Raw genomic sequence first — 25885 nt, 5'->3', positions numbered from 1 at the left:
CCAGAAATGTTGATTACAGTTTGACATAAATGTGAATCCCTCAAACTTTAATAATAACCATAGTAACTCAGAAACAGTTGCCGGAGTCCTCATTTCTCTTTGTAATCTTGAGGACACCAATGTGACACCAATGTGACATCAATTGGACACCAATTATTCCAGAATAGGCGCGCTCTAACCGAAAGCGGAAGCCGCGTCTCTATAGCAACCTCACAACCTCTCCAATGCAGCGCCTCGGGAGATTTGCAAACATGATATATGGATCATATTTATTATCACTTGACAGTAATGGAGGAATGTCGCCAAATGTAGCGAAGTACGAGTAATGATTTTTCTCTAATAATTTACTTGAGTAAAAGTACACATATTTAAATGTACACAAAAAGTACTGGTTACCCTATAATTTTACTCAAGTAAATGTAACGAAGTAAATGTAACTTGTTATTACTCACCTTTGGACAACATAATATATTTTTGAGACTTATTTGGGCGAGAATGTAGTTTAGATTGCAACTCTGCATTTTATTTTTAGGAATAGTGCTTATTATAAATATTTATAATTTCAGTGATTCAGTCTGCCATTGAGCAGAGGGTTGATGAGCCCGCATAATTATCCCTTAAAAGAGAAAAACTTCAAATTGCAAATTTCAAATTACAGCTTATCAAATCATCATAAAACGGGTTAGTAACTTTCGAAGTCGATCTAGCTCTTTTGTATGTTGCTGTATTTGTACCATAGTAATCTGGTAGTGTTTGCTTTGCTTTGGCTTTTTCAGAGTTAATTATTGTGATCTCCCGATTGCAACAAAGAAATACGGGGAAATCTCTGTAGACTGCTGGTATTTCATGCTGTTCAGCCTTATAATTTAAAAATGTAAGCAAAACCACCTGTCTTGTCATCACTTTAAGATATTACGCTGGAGAATCATTCAAACTTTAGCTCTAAAGTGATGTTGGTGAAGTAGCAACAGTTTCTGCCTGTTACTCCCCTCGAGATGAAACAAAGGCTCTGGTCGTTCTTGATTTTAACTGACATTTATTCGGACACGAGTCTGTAGTATGTCTTGTACATTCTAGCCTTGCACTCCTTTATGTCCCAATATTGCCGTCAGAACTACGAAAAGAAATACATAAACTTCAATTAACCCTTTAAAGGTGATGTTGCACGTAATAAACAACATACATACAAACAAAAAATAAAGTGCACATTCAACATGTAACGAAATACACTTAATTGGCTAATTATACATTACATACGGACACATAATCATACATGTTCACATACGTTAACACCATACGACACATACCTCATTGGCCTCTCTAACTCAAGAGGAATAAACTTGAAGGGTTGCAGTTTCTCTTTAACAAACTTCTTTGTACTTTTGAATCCTTAAAAACGTGTTTAAGCACAGCACCTTGTGGCTGAACTACTTGTAGTGGATCGGAAGAATATCTTCATTGCAACAATGAAATAATTCCCAAGCTAAACATAACAAGAAAAGGTTCCCCCCTCCCCCTTATAGTTTTAGTTAAATAACTTTAAATGAATTAACATGCATTAACAACAAATGTACATTACTTATTTATTCTAATGATTAATTTGAACATTTTAACTATTTATTGACCTTTTAATGTAAAGTGTATGTTTATAGAGTATAATATATAAGCATTGCTTCTGACGGCAGCTACACTCCCACCAATCACTTGTGATTTCCAGAATGAAATTTGAACTGTGCTAATCAGCTTCCAGTAATGTGACAGTCTTGTGGATTGGCCTTACTAGATGGACAGGTTTACTCAGTTTCCTTCCATGGTTATCTAATGTGGAGTCACTGATTAGTAGCTGCACTTTTCGTATGCATCCATCTTGACTTGGGTACACAGCAGTAACTTTTGCCAGCTTCCAATCATTTCTCTGCGTTGTATCATCTTGTATTATGACGATGTCATTGACTTTTGCATTTCTGTTCGTTTTGTGCCACTTTTGTCTTTGTTGTAGGCTCAACAAATATTCCTTTTTCCATCTTTGCCAAAATTCGTTAGCCAGATACTGCACTCGACGCCATCTTTTACGAAGGTAAAGGTCTTCCTTTACAAAATCTCCTGGTGGAGGCAGTATTATTGACGATTTCATTGTCAAAAGAAGGTTGGGTGTAAGTGGTTGTGGTCCAGTAGGATCGTTGAGTAATTGTGTTGTTATGGGTCGGCTATTTACGATTGCCATCACTTCATATAGATATGTTCTTAAGGATGAACTTTCCAGAGTTCTAGATGATTGATCCAGGATGGAATTCAACACACTTCTGATTGTTCGGATTTGCCGTTCCCAGGCTCCACCCATATGGCTGGCAGAGGGTGGGTTCATGACAAACTCACAGCCTAGTTGTTTCAGACATTCCTGGTCCATTTCTTTCACTGCTTCCAAAAACTCACGCCTTGCTCCAACAAAATTGGTGCCTTGGTCTGATTGCAGCTGACGAACGTTTCCACGTAAAGCAATGAATGCCCGAAGTGAGTTAAGGAATGCGTCAGTTGATAAATCATCAAGTAACTCTATATGTACTGCACGAGAACACAAACATGTGAACAGCAGCCCATAGCGCTTTAGTTCCCTTCTTCCCTCCTTGATGTAAAATGGGCCGAAACAATCTATCCCACAATATGTGAAGGGAGGAGTTGTCTCCATTCTTTCGCTAGGCAGGTTTGCCATCTTTTGTTCTTCTGTTTGCCGCCTGAATTTTCTGCATTTGACACAGTTGTAGATAAATGACGATACTGCTTGACTACAGCCGAGAATCCATATGCCATTAGATCTCAGTTCGTTTGTGGTCATGCCACGCCCTTGGTGTTTCACTTTCTGATGATAGTGATCAATCAGTAACTTGGTGATATGACTGGTTTTTGGTAAGATAAATGGATGCTTGACATTTGGGTGTAAAGTTGCATGCTCTAATCTTCCTCCCACTCTGAGGATGCCCTTGTGGTCCAAGAAGGGATTGAGTCGATACAATCTGCTTGCTCTGTCTTTAGTAATTAACTCCTTCTTGGAGTGGAGTTCCTTGATTTCTTTGGAAAAGACTAATCCTTGTTCAATGGCAATAACTACATGTTCAGCTTCTTGCCTTTCTTCGAGACTTGTAGCTTTATTGGTTCGCTTTATTGAGCCCTTCAACTCCTTTACAAATCTGATTAGTCTTGCAATAGCTTTAACTAATTTTGTCCAGCTGGAGAATTTGCTGAAACGTTCTGCCAGAGAATTCTCTGTTGTCAAGGTGTGGTGTACAAGAACTTTGCGTACCTCTGGGTCATCTGTGTCAAGATCTCCCACCTTAATCTCTCCAGTAGGAAGTGAATCTTCCCAAAGAAAACTTGGGCCACTAAACCAGTTGGAAGCAATGAGTTCTTTAGATTTGAGACCTCGAGACGCATGGTCAGCAGGGTTATCTTCTGATGCAACATACTTCCATTGTGTTGGTTTAGTACTTTCCTTGATTCGTTGGATACGGTTTGCCACGAAAACATGAAAACGCCTCGCTTCATTGTTTATATATCCCAGGACAACCTGAGAGTCTGTCCAGAAGAACTCTTGAACATTTTCCAACTCTAGTTCTCCTTTGAGCATATCACTTATGCGCACCGCTACTACTGCTGCGGACAGCTCCAATCTTGGTACAGTAGTTACCTTGGTGGGTGCTACTCTGGACTTTGCAATGACAAGTGAACAGTGGATTCGTCCTGATCTACTGACTGCTCTTAGATACGTACAGACACCATATCCTGCAACACTTGCGTCTGAAAAATGGTGGAGTTCATATCTCTGAACTTCTTGAAAATCTGCTGGTAGATAGCAGCGATCAATCTTGACATGTGCAAGGTCTTTTAGATCTGTAAGCCAGGACTCCCACCGTGACTGAAGCTCATTTGAGAGTGGTGTGTCCCAGTCTGACTTGTCACGACACATTTGCTGTAGAATTTGCTTGCCAAGCAGAACGAAAGGCGCCACAAATCCAAGTGGGTCGTAGATGGAAGCTACAGTTGACAAGACTCCTCGTCTGGAGAATGGACGCTCACTAACTACTACTCGAAACTGGAAATGATCTGAAGCAACACTCCATTTAACCCCTAGAGCTCTTTCAATCAGTTGCTCGCCCAGTGCTAGGTCTTGGTTTCTTACTGTCTCTACACAATCTTCTTTAGGGAGAGATTCAAGAACTTGTGGGCTGTTAGAAACAAACTTATGCAGTCGCAATTTTCCAGTACTGCAGAGTTTTTTTGCTTCATGGACTAAACGAATAGCCTCTTCTTCGGAGTGGAAACTGATAAGGCCATCGTCCACATAAAAGTTCCTTTCAATGAATCTTATAGTTGCTTCACTGAACTGGCCTCGACCTTGTGCTGCAATGTACTTGAGACCAAAGTTTGCACAAGCCGGTGACGAAGCAGCTCCGAACAAATGAACTCTCATTCGGTAGACTGATGGACTTAAGTGAAAATCTCCATTGTCCCACCACAGGAAACGAAGGTAGTCTTGATCTTCGTCCCTGACTCTAAACTGGTGAAACATACGTTCTATGTCACACATCACTGCCACTGGACCCTTGCGAAACCGACACAAGACACCTATCAAGGTATTGGTTAGCTCTGGCCCTGTGAGCAGATGATCATTTAATGACACACCTTTAAATTTGGCCGAACAATCAAACACTACTCTTATTTTCCCTGGTTTTTGGGGGTGGTACACCCCATGGTGCGGAATGTACCAGGTAGAGCTTTTGTCAAGTTCTTCAAGTGGAACTCTTTTTGCATCTCCACGCTCTATAGTTTCATTCATGAATGTTGTATAGTCGTTGCAATATTGTTTGTCTCTTTCAAGTCTTTTCTTAAGACATTGGAGTCGGTGTTCTGCACAGCTTTTATTGTTTGCCAGATACGGCCTGTCCTCTTTAAATGGCAATGGTAGCTCACAATGTCCGTCTGCTGTTATCCTTACTCCTTCTTCCATTATAGACAAAAATCGTCGATCCTCTTGGGAGAAGTGAGACTCTTTCACCTTTCTTTCACTGAAATCAGATTCAAGAACTTTAATCACGTCTGGTGGTGTGATTATTTCTTTGACTTGTGTGCGACAAATGTAATGGACTTCATTTGGCAACTGATCTGATGACAACTTGGGTGTCACTTCCTTAATAATAATCCTGTGGCTGCTTCCCATAGCATCACCATAGTCAACACAAGGGTCAGCTCCACCGACTATTGTCCAACCCAAGTCTGTTCTTTGAGCGAATGGCTCATTGTCTTTTCCTGACACAACTTCTCTAGGTAAAAGCGCTTGTGAGCAATTGTAACCTATGAGTAACCCAACATCGCATTCTATAGGAGGGGCTATCTCTTCGGCAAGGTGCTCTAAGTGGGGCCATGCTCTTGCTGTCTTAGGAGTGGAGATGTGATTTAGATTTGCAGGAATAAATTCTCTTGTGTATGTTACGGGAAGAAGAATTCTCTTTGAGGAATAGAAGCCTCTGACTTGCAGCCCAGACAGCCTTTCACTTTGGATAACTGAATCTCTGGTTGACAGTGTAGAAAGCTTTAACTGTACATGCTTCTTGTCAGCATCCAGACCATCTGCTTTTTCTTGTAAAATGAATGTTGTGTCACTCTGACTATCTAGAAGAGCATACACCAGGATTTCATGTTCTGGGTTGTTTGTTGTAGATAACCAAACTGGACTGATTGTAGATGTGAGGTTACTACTATTATTTTGAACTACACGGTGTGATATTGTCTCACATGGTATTTCTTTGCTTTGTTTGTTTTCCTTTGTGTCTTTTATGCCTTCTTTATTCTTTCTGATTTGTTTATCCCGTTCCTCGTGTAAACAGGTTGGGTGTTTCCCTTTGCATGTGTCACAAACACTTCTCTTTCCACATTTCTTTGAATGGTGTCCAGGGTTAAGGCACCCAAAACATAATCCCTTTGTTTGCACGAACTTGACTCGCTCCATTATTGACTTGTCCATAAACTGTCGACATGTGTGAATGCTATGGTACAATCTGTCACAGAAAACACATTTCTGTATATTTGGTTTCTCCTCTGCAGCACTTGCCAGCACCTTAGTTCCGATACTTCGAGTCTTTGTAGGCTTAACTTTTTCTAAGTCACTTCCCTTGAGTGCATGTAGTGAAGTTACTGGGTTGCACGCAATCTTGGCTTCTCTTGTGATAAAGTCCACAAAGTTACTAAATGTTGGAAAGGAACCGTGCTGCTCTTCAATCTCAATCACTTTTCTATTCCATCTTGCTGTTAACCAATCTGGAAGCTTACTTAGTATTTTCTGATTTTCACTGCAATCATTTAAGACATCAAGATTCTTAATTTGTAGCATAGCAGCTTCACAGCCTCTGAGAAAATCAGAAAACTCTCGTAACTCAGAACTGTCTTTTGTTCCGATTTTTGGCCATGAATTTAGCTTATCTCTGAAGGCTTTGGCGATCACAAATGAACCTCCATATCTTTCTTCAAGAGTGTCCCATGCCGCATAATATGCTTCATCCGTGCCCAGTAGAAAGTAACTCTCAACAGCTCTTCTGGCTGGTCCACCCACATACTTGCGGAGATAGTAAATCTTTTCATTTACTGGGATGTTTTTCCGATCTATCAGTGTCTGAAAAGACATTTTCCAGTCTTTGTACTTGAGTGGGTCTCCATTGAATACGGCAGGCTCTGGTACTGGTAGACGGCTTATATTAATGGATTCTGCTAATGCTCTAGCCAGAGCAGTAGTGCTATCTTCTTGTGTAGCATTGTTCGGAAGTTGACACCTTGTGGTCTGTGGTAAAGCGGAAAACTGATGCAGTTTTACAGTAGGTTTTGATGGTGTTAGCAGAGGTTCAGGCAAACTTCCTGGCTTAGGAGCAGCTTTCCTTTGTTTAACATTGTCATGTAGGAGGTCTGAGATTTCTTCATCTGAATTAATTTCTTCCTCGTACACTTTCAGTCGTGCCTTGGCAGCATTCATTTTCTTTATAGTTTCTAGACGTTCTAGCTCTCTTCGCTTCTGTTCTAATGCTTTTAGTTTTTCAGCATTTTCTGCTTCTTGTATTGCTAACCTTTGCCGGTTTTCTGCTTCTAGATTTTCAAGTTCGTTTCTTTCACGATCCATTTCCTCCATAACTTTAAGAGCAGCTTCAGTTGCAGCTAATTCAGCTGCTGCTTCCTGTTTCTTTACAGATAATCTGCTTGAACTTGAATATGTGCTTCTTGCACTCTTAGATTTTTGAGACGCTGCTGAGATGAACACTGAACCAGCTTCACTCCAGCGTAGTGACCCCTTTGCTACATCCTTTACACTTCCACTTTCTACAAGCCAATCTTCAGCTAGTTTTATAAGCTTTTGAGAAACAGCATCGCATGTATCCACTCTTCGACGGGTGTCTCCATCAGGAGTTACATAACTGCGCAGCTTATCATAGGTTTGTTTTACTTCTAATGAGGCATATTGGACGTGGGCAATGTGATCATGCAATGTTACACTAACAGGGTTTTCAAGTGCCTTTTTAGCTTGTTTAGCAGCAGATTTCCATTCATCATAGCATGCCTTAAAGTGAGTTTGAAACTTATTCACCTTTTCATCGTGAAGTGCTTGACCCTTTTCAGTGAATTTCCTAACTCTTTGGCTTTTCCTCAAGCTCTCTTCTTTAGCAGCTTCATTTGTGCTTGGCTCTTGTGCGCTTGTTTCACAATTTTCATCTTCAGGACTGACTTGTAACTGCAACTCCACAGCATCAATATCACAGTCTTCTTGATCTTCCATACCACTATTATAGTGTGCTTTAAACTTGTTACTTATAACTTTAACTCAACTAAGTGATATCACTGTCTTTAATGTGCTTATAGCAGTATATTTCTCAACTATTTAAAGATAAACTTAAATGTGTGTCATAAACACCTAATAAGCCAAATTATAAATAAATTTCTCACTTGTTATAAAATATAAAAAATGAAAAAGTAATGACTTCCCCTTTAAATATATCTTAATATATCCTTAAATGAATAATAAAATACTTGTAGCTAACAGTCACCTTATATTAAACAAACAATAACTTCAGCTTAGTCTCAAATTTTTTAACACTGCACTTTACCCCTTTAAGCACTTAATAAAGTCCCTTTAAATTAGCAAGGTTAATCTGCTTCACATTTAACTTGTTTTAAATGTGTTACTTCTTCTTAGCTTAACCACGCTGCACTCTTATACACCGACAGCCGTTGATGTGGGATTTGCGCGCTTGCAGTCCTTTTTTCCTTTGATGCTTGAGAACGACGTCACCGCCTAACGAGCTGCTCGTTTACAGCTCCGCTGCTGCGACCGGCACCGCTCTGCTCTCCTCTCTTCCAGCGCGAAACAGGCTGAGTTCTGACTGTTACTCCCCTCGAGATGAAACAAAGGCTCTGGTCGTTCTTGATTTTAACTGACATTTATTCGGACACGAGTCTGTAGTATGTCTTGTACATTCTAGCCTTGCACTCCTTTATGTCCCAATATTGCCGTCAGAACTACGAAAAGAAATACATAAACTTCAATTAACCCTTTAAAGGTGATGTTGCACGTAATAAACAACATACATACAAACAAAAAATAAAGTGCACATTCAACATGTAACGAAATACACTTAATTGGCTAATTATACATTACATACGGACACATAATCATACATGTTCACATACGTTAACACCATACGACACATACCTCATTGGCCTCTCTAACTCAAGAGGAATAAACTTGAAGGGTTGCAGTTTCTCTTTAACAAACTTCTTTGTACTTTTGAATCCTTAAAAACGTGTTTAAGCACAGCACCTTGTGGCTGAACTACTTGTAGTGGATCGGAAGAATATCTTCATTGCAACAATGAAATAATTCCCAAGCTAAACATAACAAGAAAAGGTTCCCCCCTCCCCCTTATAGTTTTAGTTAAATAACTTTAAATGAATTAACATGCATTAACAACAAATGTACATTACTTATTTATTCTAATGATTAATTTGAACATTTTAACTATTTATTGACCTTTTAATGTAAAGTGTATGTTTATAGAGTATAATATATAAGCATTGCTTCTGACGGCAGCTACACTGCCGTTCTGACGTCAACTGCAGATGGGAATGAATGGCGTAAGAAACTAGTTCCTTGTACAAAAAGATTTTTGAGACTCTCAGTGTTTCCAATTTTCTTTTTTTTTACATACACGATTATGCCGTCGAATTGTTTTATGAATACAATATCACACATGTAGCAGTGTAGCATCACTGGTGGGACACTAAGTCACTCTGCCTGTGGCCTCATGCCAAAGCACACTTCTCACCAGTGCCGCTTTACAGCCATATCATGCTGCTACTGGTGTGATATTGCTCATATATGTTAGTACTATTGTACTTTATTTTTTTTTATACATTTTTTGTACAAAATGACAAATAGATATTTAAGTTGCTAGTCAGAATTTTCCAGCCTTCAAAGAATTGCATATTAATTTTATACTATTATATTATCCTATATTAAACTATACCATACTCATTATACTATATTATCACCAATTTATCGTATAAGTTTTACACATTTCTGTAATGTCGAATTTTTAATATGTGCTTGTGTGCAGATAAAGTTATGAATTAGGTAGATTTAAATTGTTTTGTCTATGTATTGTTTTGAGTATTAAGGTATTCTTTTTTGTATAATAAAGCTCACAAAATTGTACATAAAGCAGTTTTGTGAGAACAATTCGTCAATTTGCTGAACAGCACATGATGACAAAATAAATGTGTTACAATTAATGATGTAAAATTTTATGATGACTAATTCATCATTAGTTTCTAACAAATGTCAAAAAGGTAATATACACTTGGCATAAAAATGTAAACATATTTTGATAAACAACCAAACTTCTGTTTTATACTAGCTGTTACTCATGTTTGTATGTGTAAACATATATTTTAAGTTTGTATACTTTTAGAGTAAATTTATTGTTGAAATGCTCAATATTTAGTCACATTTATTTAGTGTCATAATATTCAGTGTGCAATTTAGGGATTAATTACTGTATACCTAAGCTGAGTTGTAAAACAAAGACAAATGTGAAAGCTAACAGCTAGCATTCTCCAGGTATTACTTTCCTCCAGATCGGAAGCAAAGATGTGGTTTATCAGATTTCTGATCAATGCCTCGGGATTGTTTAGTTTTATCTTCTGCAATACAGACCTTCCCCTAGATGTAATCAGAGTGTAATTTTGCCTTAGTCTCTGCTCGCAAGCGTTTGATTTTGAGAATCGTGATCTGGTGTTCCTCACATTTCACTGAGGGGCAATGAAAGTAACTCTAGACAGAAGGACTGTGTTTTGCAGTCAAAGGTGTGGACAGATATGGGTGTAACATGATACGCATGCAGGTGGGTGCCTGTAAGGCCTCTTAATGGGCTTGGCGTATAGCCAAAGCTTGGTCATATCAGAGATGGTTCAGATTAGTACTCCTGAATTGGGCTTTTGATTTTTAAGACTCACTTAGACTAGTTTTCTAATTGCTGTCATCTTAAGGGCTTGTTCTGCAATCTCAAAAAAAAAAAAATTAATACATATTGTATATAGCATGTATGAAGCATAGGGAAAAAATAAGACACCACTTCTCTGGATTTTATGTATTTATTTTTTTTATCGTATGAGTTTCAGTTAAATTTTTATAATTGTTTTACTCTATAAAGGTCTGATAATATTTCTTCCAAATCTGGGGAAAAACAAAGCAAAAAACTATACTGTATATACACTCACTGGTCACTTTATTAGGTACACCTGTCCAACTGCTTGTTAGCGCAAGTTTCTAATCAGCCAATCACATGACAGCAACTCAATGCATTTAGGCATGTAGACATGGTCAAGACGATTTGCTGCAGTTCAAACGGAGCATCAAAATGGGCAAGAAAAGTGCTTTAAGTGACTTTGAACGTGGCATGGTTGTTGGTGCCAGACGGGCTGGTCTAAGAATTTCAGAAACTGTTGATCGACTGGGTTTTCACGGACAACCATCTCTTGGGTTTACAGAGAAAGAAAAAGAGAAAATATCCAGTGAGTGGCAGTTCTGTGAGCGTAAATGCTTTGTTGATACCAGAGGTAAAAGGAAAATGCCCAGACTGGTTTGAGCTGATATTTAAAGGCAACAGTATCTTAAATAAGCACTTGTTATAACCGAGGTATGCTGAAGAGCATATCTGAATGCACACCACGTTTAACCTAGAGGCGGGATGGGCTACAGCAGCAGAAGACCACACCCGGTGCCGGACTACCAGGCTACAATTTGCATAGGCTTATCAAAATTGGACAACAGAAGATTGGAAAATTGTTGCCTGGTCTGATGGGTCTCGATTTCTGCTGCGACATTCGGATGGTAGGGTCAGAATTTGGCTTTAACAACATGAAAGCCTGAATCCATTCTGGTTCAGGCTGCTGGTGGTTGTGTAATGGTGCAGGGGAGATTTTTTGGCACACTTTGGGCCTATTACTACCAACTGAGCATTGTGTCAAAGCCACAGCCTACCTGAGTATTGTTGCTGACCATGACCATCCTTTTATGACCACAGTGTACCCATCTTCTGATGGTTTACTTCTAGCAGGATTATGCACTATGTCATAAAGTGTAAATCATCTCAGACTGGTTTCTTAAACATGACAATGAGTTCACTGTACTCAAATGACATCCACAGTCACCAGATCTCAATCCAATAGAGCACATTTGGGATGTGGTAAAATGGGAGATTCGCATCATGGATGTGCAGCCAACAAATCTGCAGCAACTGCATGATGCTATCATGTCAGTATGGAGCAAATTATATGAGGAATATTTCCAGCACCCCTTTGAATCTTTGCCACAAAAGCAGTTCTGAAGGCAACAGGGGGTCTAACCCGATTCTAGTAAGGTGTACCTAATAAAGTGGCCGGTGAGTGTATATTTATATATTAAGTTAAAACACTGGTATTGTTGTGCCTATAAATCAAATTGAAACATTTCTAAAAATTTTGAACATTCAAAAAAAAAGGGGGGGGGGGGTGGGGGGAGAGAGAAATTGACAATATATTATTTATTAGGAGGAAATGTCACGAGTAGTTTACAATATAAAACTACCTATAAACCATACATTCAGAGAATCTGAGGATTTTCACTTGTTTTCTACATTTTTTGATTTCACGTGGATGTATGTTACAAGTTAAATTAAATTAAATTGTGTGAAAACGTGCTGGATAAGTTGGCGGTTCATTCCGCTGTGGCGACCCCGGATTAATAAAGGGACTAAGCTGACAAGAAAATGAAATGAAATTGTTGAGTAAGCTGCTACTGTGTAGACATAAAGTTCAGTCCCTGACCTTTGGCATTAATTCCATAATTTAACATTTATGATCTGACACTGAAATCTGATGACAAATATATTTGCAGAAGACATTTATAGGTTTGTAGGGCAAAGTTTAGCTATTGCATAGCCTGGGTGGACTGTGTCATCATAAGTGGTCAGGGTTTATTCATAATTTCCATTGATTAATAGAAACAAATTAGGGTGTTTTATTGAAACTAAACTTACGTTTATTTAAGGACACAAGTGATATAAACAGACAGGAATATTTAAAAAAAGCCTAATTCCTCTTTCTCAGTCTCAGCAAAGTGAAATGCCTTAATCTTGATAGCAATATTTAGGAACCCAGAAGATGGTAGATAGCAGATATGGGGAAGTGAATTTTACAGTGGGGCAAAGATCAGTTTATCACACATCTAGGGTGTTCTGCGTCATTCAATTTGAGCTGTACAGACATTATCTAACAGAACCATTACTGTCACAGTTATTTATCTTACAGTCCATAATAATTCTGTCATATGATCAGACTAAATATAGATTTCAGATGTTTTTTCTAATCACATGGTTTTCATCAAACTCACTTGAACTTGAAAAATAAATAGTCAGCATGAGAAATCAAATATAGCCAACTTATTGCATTTACAAATAGCATGTATAAAGGGAATTATTTATAAATAATGTGTACTTTTTGTGTTCTCAACAGCAGTGATATAACCAGGAATGTTCAGTTTTCAGAAATTGCAAATATAGGTCTGGACCAGCCAGATCTCACAAGGAAATGTAAGTATTTTACGTTTTGTCAGTTTAGTGGCTAATTCGAACAAATTCGTACGAGTTCAGTCATACGAAAATGTACGATTTAAAAAAAGGAGGCGTGGCACCCAACTCTACCCCTAACACCAACCATCACTGGGTGTTGAGCAAATAGTACTAAATTGTACAAATTAGATCGTACGAGTTCATTCAAATTAGCCAGTAAATCAAAAAGTCACAGATTGCGTTGGTTTTGTCAGTTCAGTGCCTAATTTGTAAGAATTAATAACAAGTTTAGTCATGTGAAATGTACGATTCTAAATAGGAAGTGTGGCACTCAACTCCACCCCTAAACCCAATCGTCATTGGATAAGCAAATCGTACTAAATTGAATGAGTGAGATCTTACAAATTTATATAAACTAGCCACCAAATCAAACAGTTTCTAATTGTTGTGAGCTCATGTTGATATTTGCAGTAGATTTGCGGACTGTATTTTTATTCCACAAAGGGAAACTAGAACTGCACACACACAAGCCATAAACAAAGCATTTGTTTACGAAGCATTTTAGCAGGACTTCTATATGAAATAGAGGGATTAAATTTGGCATAGTTTGCTTAGTTTTGTCTTTCAAATTTGAATCTTTGATTCATCGCTGAACAGCCAATCGGAGCGCTCTTTCATTGATGGTCGATCCACTAAATCAGGTGAAGTCTCTCCTTTAGGCATTACCTAAGAAATTAACACAATCTAAGATTAATAAGTGCATGTCATTACATTGATTTTAGTTAAATTAACTGATGTTAACACATTTAACTTTTTACAGAGTTAATGAACAAAATGCCTATATATATATAGTCAGAATTTTCAATGCCATAAGTCAGATTAACATATGAAAAATGCTATAAAAGATAATAAACAGCCTATTAGGTCTTTAAGCAATAGGTGTTGTGATGAACAACTGCTGCAACTACAACAATCTCTATGTTCTTAAAAGATATTTCGTAAGTTAAAGTAAATTATTATTCAAAGCATTGTGAAATGTGCACAATATCAATATTGTGCATGTTCATTATCATGATGTATTGAATTACCGAATATCTGCATGTCTACAGTATACAATTACTGTGCATTCAATGCTGAAGTTTGAGTTCTGCACAAGGAGAATTAAAGACCAAATCAAAGTCAAATTAAGTATAAAAGCAGTATAATTTGGGCTATTGTGTGCACACCTGTACTCTGTGCATATTTGTATATCTGGAACTCATAGGCTTTAGAATTTAAGCACATTATTTACAGGATGACAGTAATTGTTGTTTTAGGTCACCCATTAGGTACAGACATATCATTGTAAACAAGATTTCTAAGGGGAACACACTGATCTGTACACTCCAAGAGATTTTTGTCTATAAAAACAGCAGCTGACGGCAGAACATTACCATCATAAAAGTCAATTTATTGTTTTTATGATTTCGCGGCTTCGAGTTCATAGCTTGAACGTTTTGTATAACAACTTGTTGTGTCTATGTTGTGTCTATTTTTGCTAGGTACAGTTATTTAATCTTGATGTGACTGCCTATAAAATTTGGTCACAGTGTCAGTCTGCAGTTAAGGCTGTGAAACTGTTATATCACTCTGACTGTTGTAGGTTTCCTTGGTTCATTGAACTTAATCCTTTTACGAGTGGACCACTGGCACACTTATTTGATTAGATAGATTGGTTACAAACAGAGGATTTTAAATAATATAGGACATGCCTCAGAGCCTCCAAAATGTATCTCTTAACATCACTGATGCAAACTGATGCAAAATGACTATAAAAGAAATACCATTAAAATAAGAATAAAAAGTCAGCTCATTTGACTGGATAGCACTGGTCTAGTTTCATGCTTGACCTCGCTGTTCCTGAAATGATTACAAATTAAATTAAATACAGTCGGTTTTTAGGTCTGCTCGGATCACAAACAGTAAACACTAAGACCAGAACAATTTGGTTTAATTTAATTAAGATAATATGCATTACCATCGTCTATCAAGACTACGGTACCAAAAACAAGGCAGGCTGTACAGGATTCTTGGAAGTGGTTGGCTTTCCCAATAACAGCTGCATCTGTCATGTTTATGTACTTTTAGTTGAACCCCGGCTACAAGTGAACAAGACTTCATGAATTAAGTCTCTCATACACATTTGTGGGCCTCTCAAAAAGTCAAGAGTGCTTTATTAAATTAATTCATTTATGCTTTACATTCACTTCTCCAGTGTTCCAGGTTATGACTTGTGGATCCAATCAAGCAATTTTGACTTTAAAAGACATCTAATAAACCTGCTAACATTGACGTCTTGGGCATAAGTGGAAATGTTTCAGTGAAAATCGAATACATGTCTACAAATATTCCAAAAACAAGTTAGTTATTAAATTGTGAGGATAAACAGAGTTCACTTGCGAAGTAATTCTGTAATATCTGGCTATTTGACTATTGATCAACGACTACTTTCAGTTTTTATTGACAGGCCAAATTTAGCATTGTTTTAGCCAAGATGTCAATGTTTGAATAACTATTATGTCCTTTAAATACCAAAATATTTATTTATATAAGATATTTGAACCTGCCATGTTAAAACATATTCCTGCAGTTGCTTTGACACACACATTTTTTAGCTATACTCTTCAATTCAGTGATTTGTTTAAAAATGACCCGTTTCTGTATTCATAAACAAGTGATAGGATGTCATATGGTCAGGGGGGATTTTTAGAGCTGACAAGTTGTCCGGCAGGAGATGGTAAACAAATAATGATCTCAGGAAAAAGGAACTGAGAAGAAGAAGTTCTTTCTGCTGCATTTAATAGGCATTAGTGTAAACAGCCTAATTTCATTTCATTTAACAAGCAATTATTGGCTAAGGGTAGAAAAACACATTTGTACGCTTTTAGACAAACACGCAGGCATGGAGGTTTTTAGACTGGATGTTCTCAAACTTCAAGGGCATTTTCTGCGAGCAATTTCGAAACGATGACTCCAGAATGCACACAGGATACAGTTGTTTTCTCTTACGGGATGAGCATAGCACAATAGCGTTTTTTGTTGGTAATATGGCCACATGGAACCATGAACAAAACCATGAGTTCAAGCACAAAGCTATTTTATTCAAGTGAAGAGGAAAACAGAGATCAGCACATTATTTACAGGATGACTGTAAATGTTTGTGAATAGAGGCTATTGTGATGGTAATTCATTCAAGAGTATAAGAGGCCAAGGTGGGATCATATTTCTGAGAGAGAATAGAGGGCATGTCACTGCAAATGCGATCACGGTTCGCTGCTGGTCAACTTTGGATGTGGAGGAATGGCATTAAAGGAATAATGAGAAATGAAAACTCTGTCATCACATCAATGTAGTCCCGAATCTTTCTTTTGTGGAAAGAAACAAAAAAAAAAACATTCATCTTTAAAGAACTTCCTGACTCATCCTTTATAATTATAAAACTGAAATAGGATCAAGGCTGTTTAGTTCCAACATAACAACAAAAGTCAGAATTTACCAGATTCCATTATTTAACATGCTTACTATCATGAACTAAAAATGAATAATTCTTGTACAACATTAATTAATTCATTATTATAATGCAAAAACAACCCAGGCTCATTCTGATGCGTACCTTTATATACATTATAGAGCACCAAATACATCTCAGCTATATGTTTTTTTTGCAGTTTTTGTTTGCAGGAATCCATCAGAGGCCGCTGTGTACGTTTTTTTAGATCTCAAATTTTTCTTGCGAAAGCCATTTGCGCCTGCTGTTCTCACGTAAGTTCCCCAAAGGCCACTGTCAACTTACTGACTGACCAAGCGACCGAATGCCTCACCCTCAACCCCTCATCCACCCGCTTCCACCATTTCCCTAAACTCAATCGGAGTGTTTTCAAAAGCAATTCAGAAAACGGCAGCCTAATTTTTACTACGTTTTCAGATTTGACCACATTCTCACCATGTTACTAACCCCTTTTACACAGCAATACCAGTAAATATTCGTAAAATAACCAGAACGACTCATTAATTTATTCATTCATTCATTTTCTTTTCAACTTAGTCCCTTTATGAATCTGGGGTTGCCACAATGGAATGAGCTGTTGGTAAATTAAAAAAAGTGCTGTTCACACTGGTAAGGAGAAGACCATTCACACATTCATTTCAAAATACTGGTAAATTCTGACATTGTTAACCAGAAATGACTTATAAAAGGCTGCTCTTGTATATGTATACATAGACAGGGTAGAAAGCATAAAAGCTTTAGCATTTATGCAGCTGCTTTGTCCCAGAGACATCCAAAGGCAGAAGCCGCAACTAAATGTTTACACATTTGACTACATTTAAAATTCTGTGGCTGGATAAGTAATGTGAGCAACTTTGATGAAAATATATGGAGCAACACTTTCACATGTCGAGATGTAAATAATATATATGTGTGTGTGTGTGTGTGTGTGTGTGTGTGTGCGTGTGTGTGCTGGCACTCACCGGAGCACTCCTTCACTTCACGTGCATATGCGTCAAGCAACTGAAGAAGAGCTTGAAGGTAAACAAACAGCGGTTAATTATAAGCATTATATCGATAATTTATTACACATTTGGCATTAAGAAGGAACATATGAAGGTTATCTGACTAACATCTAGCAGCTAAAAGTGTCAGAAAAAATATTCAAAGGCTTTTATTTTCATAAACAGCATGGATGTGAATGTGTCTGAATCTTCTGATTGGCTGGAGTAAACATGTCACATCATGATTATGATTAGAACGCGCTCTTTCTGGCAATTTTCCTCCTGCCTTCACACAGAGCAGCATTCTGGCAAATTTACTAGTATTTTCAAAAAGGGGCATATGATCTCTTTCTGGAAAATTGCCGGTAATTTTCCAAAAAGGTTTGCATGTGTGAAAGCGGCTATTTACTTGTTTATTTAAATTTTTGTTTTTGTCTTACCTGCTTTTTTGTCTTACCTGCATTGTTCACCTGCATTGGTCAACTCCGATCTGCATCTCAAGTCCACCAACATACATGTCTAGCTACCGAACAAACTGGTAACAGAGGAAAAGCCATCCATGTGGAGGTAAGCAGTCAGCTGGTAAGCAGGGAAAGGAATGGCATTATACCATAGCATTTGTTTTAAAAACTAAATGCAGTCATTTGCACTTCTGGCTACATAATTCACGGTCTCCAGGAATGTATATAGGGCTACGTATTCAGAATGAGCCTATGTTGGCAAAAACTATGCTTGTTAACATGAATACAATGTAAGTAACATGTCATGAATTAACTAACAATGAATGACTATATTAACTATGTTAACAAAGACTACATTAGCTATTAACTAAAGGAACCTTATCCTAAAGCAGTGGTCTCAAAATTAGTTCCTCAAGGGCCACAGCTCTGCATACTTTAGCTCCAACCATTTCCAACTCACACCTGCTTAATAGTCTCTTGTAGTCTTGAACACCTTGATTAGTTGGATCAGCTGTGTTTGATTAGGGTTAGAGCAAAATTGTTCCGAGCTGCAGCCCTCAGGAATTGAGTTTGAGTAAAGTATTTTAAACGACTTATGTGTTACAGTATATTTTGTCAGGAATAGACCAAAATCTAAGCCTTAACAATACTTCAGCTGTTGCTATTGGATGTATGAACAATAAGCATAGTCACATTGTCCCACCATTATGTCTTTAATAAAACTTTGCAGACAGACTTAGTAAAATGATAGACTAATTCATTATGTTAAGGAGTAGAATGTTATGGACGTTTTTACGAGAAACAAGAGGTTTCTTTTAGGAGCATTGTTTCCCAGAAGGCCTGCTGTGGTTTGGCGGCTTGCTGCGAATAAAATGGGCTTTCCCTTCTCTAAGCTCACACTGAACTACACTCCGAAAAACCCTCCTGCTGGGACTGTGTCAGTGTGATCTTTATGAAAACAGTTTGATCTTTTACTAAAATGGATTCATCTTGAACTCGGCCCTGCTTACACCTGGTATTAGGATACATTTTTGTTGATCTGATTAAAGGTTAACAACATTAAATACAGGTCTAAATGGGGTCCACAACATTTGAGCATCATGTCCACTTTTTATGACATCCAGAGGTTATTATAAACGCATTCAACCAGATTGCTTTCATTTTGTTTACTTGCCATACTTTTTTCTTGTGTGCCAACATCAACAACAAAGCAGTAGCTGCAGCTGAGAAACAGACTTAGAAATCTGTGGGCCAGATTTCCTAAACATGGTAAATTAGTGTGAGAATACAATCCCGAGAAAGCACAGATGGGAGTGAAAAGTTTTGTTGGATCTGCTGACAATAAGCAAATTAAAGAATACTGCTGCAGCAGCTCATTTTCATAATGTCTAACACAGCATAAAACTGTGCAAATTAGGTCACAAACAAACAGAGCCGGTTTTGAGGTGTGTGTAATCTACTATTAACAAAGACACATAATATGTTATGACATGTTTTTATTGGGCCTTAAATAATGGTGCAAATGCCAGTAAACTGAACACTGCAGTAAGTCACACTCCACGATTCGTTTAAATAAAAAAATATATATGTTCAGGTGTTAAAATCACTCATCTTATATGTAAAATTTGGCAGTACTAGCTAAAATACCTACTGTATGTAGCATAAACAACCTCTATCTTTTTAAGTTAATATTATCTCAAAAATTAAGCTTATATCTAAGGTTATATATACTCTGAAATGAATATATATATACTTTGAGATACATCATATTTCAAATGCATATCTCAGATGCATTTTTAATGCTATACGAGGCCACGGGAAAAGAAATGGTAAAGTGATGCAAACAACAACACAACAAATGAAGAACTTTGTGGTTATATTTTAAAACACACATTTATACATCACACAATATACAGAAAGGTTCTGGAGGTAAAACATTTAGCATTCAGTTTCTCCATATAGAATTAATCATTAAAGACTACTGTAAATTACCCATAAATTATGTATACATTTATGTATGTGTTTTTTTATTCGTTTCTTATTTAACCAGATAAAAACCCATTGAGATCAAGATCTCATTTACAAGGGTGACCTGGCCAAGAGGTCCGCAACACACAACTTATGAAAAAAAAAAAAAAAAATAGATCACAACGAAGATTGGATGTTTGGCCCTTTTGCCTTTATTAGATAGGACAGTGACCAGTCGCAGCAAAAGAAAGTACACTCAAAGCATGTTTTAGCCTGACCTTTTCCAATTCCATGAATCAGCATAAATTATTTATGATTTCCAAAAAAAGAAAAAACATTTCATTAAATACTTTTATTCATTCATTCATTCATTCATTCATTCATTCATTCATTCATTCATTCATTCATTCATTTTTCTTTGGCTTGGTCCCTTGGAGACCCTTGGAGTCCCTTCTTTGGCTTGGAGTTGCCACAGCGGAATGAACTTCAAACTATTCTGCCATTTGTTTTATGTAGCGGATGCCCTTAGCTGCAACCCAGTACTGGGAAACACCCATGCACTCGCTTTCACACTCACGCACACACACACACACCCACACACACACACACACACACATATACACACACACACACTCATAAACTATGGCCAATTTTGTTTACTTAATTCACTTATAGCACACCTTTTGACTTTGGACAAAGTAAACATGGAAAGAACATGTCCAAACATACTGTACTTGAACCAGCGACCTTCTTGCTTCTTGCAACACTCTATTAAGTACTGAAACATCGTTTTGTTAATGTCTGTGCTATTATTCTTAAGTTGTTCTTGTAACTCCAAAACAATGCTGATGTAGTAATTTCTCTGACACTTTGCACCAAAGCCCAGTGACCCACTAAAGGTGTTCAGGAGTACTTTGCTTACATAGCAGCAAACCTATCATGCTATCTATTATGACAGCATTTCATCATGTCGTCATCTGACAGTAAGTGTCAAAGCAGGGTCAACACTATTATCCCTGGCCCAACTGAAAAAACAGGGCATGCTGGTGAAGCTAGCTCACATGCTAGAGCCGCTATTATCATGACATGCTCCGTTGCTAACTGGAAACATTAGTCTGCAGTAACAGCAAACTCCAGAGGCTTGTCAAAGTGGTTGTTTAACAAGCAGGTGGTGAGATCCTTCTCTCCTAAACCTCATTCTGTTTGGGTCTCAGTCCCACTCACCGTCTCTCAGCAACCCGGCACTACAGCCACCAAAACATGTCCTGCATGCTTGAAAAAATAAATAAAAAGAAAGCAGCCTAATTTATGTGAAGGAATTACGACAGTTAGAAAACAGTCTGCGACACTCCGTAAGTGGACTTAAAAGCACACAGCAACATGTTCAACAATTCCATGCCCATCTTTGCCCAGAAAATTACATAATGAAATACCGGTCGTGCTTAAGTATGTCTGATTATTAATGTTTTGAGCTCCTCCTACTTCTGGAGTGAACCGAGGACCCAGAGGAAAGAGAGGCTGTGGGAATTCAATATGAGGCATGAGTTGATCATGGTGATGCCAATGCTAAATGATGTGTTGATATGCACAATTGAGATGAGAAAACAATTTATGAACTCTTCATTGGTCAAAATCGGAAGGAATATTAGAGGTGCTTTACAAAATAAGAACAGTGCTTTACAAAATAACTAAGGCACTTAAAAAACAGGCCTTTGCATTAAATGACTTCAGCTCATCTGCAAGCCACAGGACATGTCTCTCACAGGACGTCTCTAGTCTCTCACAGACTTCACAAGTCTCTCACAGGACATCACTAGTCTTTCAAAGGGCATCTCTAGTCTCTCACAGGATGTCACAACCCAGCAAGCATTTTTTGTTTTTAAAAGACTTCTAAACATAGTCGTCTTGGCTAAAACAAGGCTAAATTTGGTCTTTCAGTGAAAAATGCCCAGGTATTAGAAAATTCTGGCCCAGATTTGGCATAAAGCTGGTACAGCAGGCATTCATCCGGCACTGGCATACAGCATGTGGGCCAAACATTCAATTTTTTTTATTCATCTTTATTTGTATAGAGCTTTTACAATATAGATTGTGTCAAGGCAGCTTCAAATAGAAGATTATAGTGATTAAAACAGTGTAGTTCAGATTCAGAGTTTAAGTTGAGTTCAGTTTAGATTTGTTCAGTTCAGTTCAATGTGTTTTTATATTTACTGCTGAGAGTCCAAACACTGAAGAGTATTTCAAACATGGTTTGGCTGAGGTAGCACCATCTTTAAATTGGCTCACAAGATTTGGACCAGATGTAAAATGTAGTATTTGGCCCAGATGTTAAAAAATATTTATATATTTTATATATATATATATATATATATATATATATATATATATATATATATATATATATATATATATATATATATTTGTTTTTTATTATTATTATTATTATTATTTATTTTTTTAAGTCGCTTTGAGCAAGAGGATGCCCATAGTGTGCTTTCATGGGTTTATCAATTTTATTGCAATTGTGACACACCAACCTACAATATCTGGCCCAGTTCAGCCCAGTTATGAGTTATTAACTTGGCTGAGACTTGGGCCAGATATGGTCCATGTTTGTCCCTTGTTCGGATGACAAACTTGGTCCAGTCATGTACCGCAATTCACTGCATTATGTGGGCCAAGTAAAACCTGATTGTATGGGCCAGATCTGAGCCAGAGAAATTTTGCTATGTGGGTGTCTAAGCATAGCTTTAAACTAGACTAGTTATCAAATAAACAAGAATGAATGACTGGGTGACGCGATGTAGTGCAGTAGGTAGTGCTGTCACCTCACAGCAAGAAGGTCGCTGGTTTGAGCCTCGGCTGGGTCAGTTGGCGTTTCTGTGTGGGGTTTGCATGTTCTTCCCATGTCTGCGTGGGTTTCCTACGGGTGCTCCAGTTTCCCTCATCCGCTGTGTAAAACATGTGCTAGATAAGTTTGCGGTTCATTCCACGGTGGTGTCCCCAGATTAATAAAGGGACTAAGCCGCAGAAGAATGAATGAATGAATGAACGAATGAATAACTACACATATAGGGCCCTATCATACACCCAGCGCAATCTGGCGCAAGACGCGGCGCAAAACTCTTTTGCTACTTTTAGCTCGGCGCAAGGGTCATTTTGAGGTGTTGCTGTTTAAATAGCAAATGCATTTGCGCTCAAATGTGCGCCCATAGGCGTTCTGGTCTAAAAAAGCAGGCGTGTTTTGGCGCGTTGCTATTTTGAGAAACTGTTAATAATCTGATCTATAGACCAGAACAAAGTCGGTCTATTGTCTGGCGCAAAGTGCACCTGGCTTACACACTACAAACAAGATGCAGAGCAATACGCAAATATCTTTACATATGAAAAATATATAATATCTTAAGGATATATATATATATATATATATATATATATATATATATATATATATATATATATATATATATATATATAATAAGGATATATGCAGGATATAAATATAAATTATTAAAATATTACAAAACATATTAATTTCTAGCCTACATGAAGATTTAAAAACCACTGCCTTACTTTCTTCATCTCGGGAGGCTTTTTCAGTTCATTCAATTTGCTTTTGTATAATGTTATTATTATTAGCAGTATTATTTATTATATCCATATTTATATTTGTTTTATAAAAAACAAGCTTAGATTTGTCCACCTGTCAAATTTTAGACCATATGGGGCATGGCAGGTGTATTTGGAAATAACTCCAATAATAATAATAATAATAATAAGTATTTTGACCACACTTGGTTATTATTGCTCATTTATTCGTTTGCTAGAAATTAGAACTGAATTTAGAAATAGTTTTGAAACAAATCTTTGCGCTTAACAAACGAAATTAATTATTTATAGGGTAATTGATATCTGTGCGTAAAGGTTTCCCTATCCACGAGAGCAAAAGCGAAAGTGAACTTACTTTACGTCAAAATGTGCTTATTGGGCGACGCAGCTGGCTCTTAAAGGGAATGGGAGATGAGGCTCTAATTGGTTTATTCTCAAAACACACCTATAACCTATAAGAAAATAAACTCAACCCTTTTAGACCATGCGCCATGGCGCAAAGCGGATTTTCCCATCTTTCCCAAGTCTTTCACATACTGTAACTAGTCTCTCACATGCTTGTCTAGTCTCTCACAGAACGCCATTAGTGTCTAACTTTAAGTCACACATCTTTCACATGCATCACTAGTCTCTCACAAACATCACAAGTCTCTCACATCCATTACTAGACTCTCGCATATAAAACTAGTCTCTCACAAACATCATTAGTCTCTCACAGGACATCACTAGTCTCTCACTGGATGTCACAAGTCTTTCACATAAATAATCCCTCACATACATTACTAGTCTCTCACAGGACGCCACTAGTCTCTCACTGGACGTCACTAGTCTCTCACTGGATGCCACTAGTCTCTCACTGGAAGTCACTAGTCTCTCACTGGATGCCACTAGTCTCTCACTGTATGTCACAAGTCTTTCACATCACCAGTCTCTCACAAACATCACTAGTCTCTCACAGAATGTCACTAGTCACACACAGGAAGTCACTAGTCTCTTACAGGATGTCACAAGTCTTTGACATACATTACTAGTCTCTCACATACATCATTAGTCTCTCATAGGTTGTAAGTAAATAAAAACTGAAAGCACATAATGTTTTTAAGTTTACCTTGGGGCTTAGTCTTTTTTCTTTAAGGCAAAAAAAAATTCACTTTCATTTAATCTTTCATTTTCAATATAGATGTACGTTGAATAAAAGACACAGTAGTTTCACATTTTTTCTGTCTCACACAGGATGCCACAAGTCTCTCACATAAATCACTAGCCTTTCACATACATCACTAGTCTCTCTCAGACATTCTCTCAAGCATTGTGCTCAAGGAAAAAAATACTCAAAGGTAAAATATTGTTTTTATAGACCATGATTAATAAAATGAATTACTTTGGTTGGACTCAAAATGAAATTGACAGAAATTAGCAATCACTTAAACATCTGGTGAAATCAAGTAAAAAAAAAAAAACAGTGTAACTCACAGCTATGCTTAATAGTGAAATGAAGAACATTTTTACATGCTCAGTGCAAAGGAAACTCAAGGGATTAAGGCTAAACAGCTGTGCCTTAAGTAATCCACATATCAGTAAAGCAAAGTGAGGAAAAGTGCCTTAAAAAGGTCATGTTTTCTGACAATACCAGATTTACCCTGTCCAGACTAATGGGCACATCAGGGTAAGAAGAAAGGTGGATGAAGTGATGCACCTATCATGCCTAGTGGAGACCTTACAACACAAGCCTTAGAGGATTATGATCTGGGGATGCTGCACTTGCTCAGGTCAAATTTCAGCAATGTTGTGTGTGCAAAGAATGAGGTCACCTGACTACCTGAATATATGGAATGACTATGTTATTCCATCAGTGCATTTTCTTCCCTGACGGCATGGGTATATTCCAAAATGACAAAGCCAGCAATCATAGGTTCAAATTATGAAAAGTTTAGGAAATATGAAACCTAATTTGGACACATGGATTAGCCACCACAGAGTCCAGATGATAACCTGATTGAGAATGATTAGGATGTGCTGGAGAAAATTTTGCAAAGTGGTCCGTCTCTTCCATTATCAAGACAATATTTTCTGGAAAAAAAATGTATGCAATTCTGCATTGGAATTAATGTTGTAGTATTGCAGAAGTATAATGAAACCAATAAAAAGCCGTAATCTAAGCTAAATGTGGTCCAACAA

General features: G+C 37.5%; 1 protein-coding gene across 2 annotated transcripts; it reads right to left on the bottom strand.

Moving 5' to 3' along the window:
• Nucleotides 1–965: 965 nt before the first annotated feature.
• LOC147838203 (uncharacterized) lies at nucleotides 966–8898 on the bottom strand. 2 transcript variants are annotated; one of them, XR_015524210.1, is made up of 2 exons: nucleotides 1308–8898; nucleotides 966–1114 (listed from the first exon to the last, which is right to left on the bottom strand). XR_015524210.1 is itself a non-coding variant. In XM_087307955.1 (2 exons), exon 2 carries the CDS (start codon nucleotides 7808–7810, stop codon nucleotides 1736–1738), a length of 6075 nt encoding a protein of 2024 aa, XP_087164081.1. In that variant the 5' UTR covers nucleotides 7811–8550; nucleotides 8744–8898; the 3' UTR covers nucleotides 967–1735. The 2 variants fall into 2 exon arrangements, 1 of the variants encoding a protein (XP_087164081.1); XM_087307955.1 differs by having other exon boundaries at nucleotides 967–8550; nucleotides 8744–8898.
• Between the last annotated feature and the right edge of the window lie 16987 nt (nucleotides 8899–25885).

The sequence above is a fragment of the Danio rerio genome, chromosome 23 (genome assembly GCF_052040795.2).
Source record: "Danio rerio strain M-AB ecotype USA chromosome 23, GRCz13ab, whole genome shotgun sequence".
In the NCBI taxonomy this organism is placed as follows: domain Eukaryota; kingdom Metazoa; phylum Chordata; class Actinopteri; order Cypriniformes; family Danionidae; genus Danio; species Danio rerio.
This window is presented reverse-complemented; position numbering and strand designations above follow the sequence as displayed.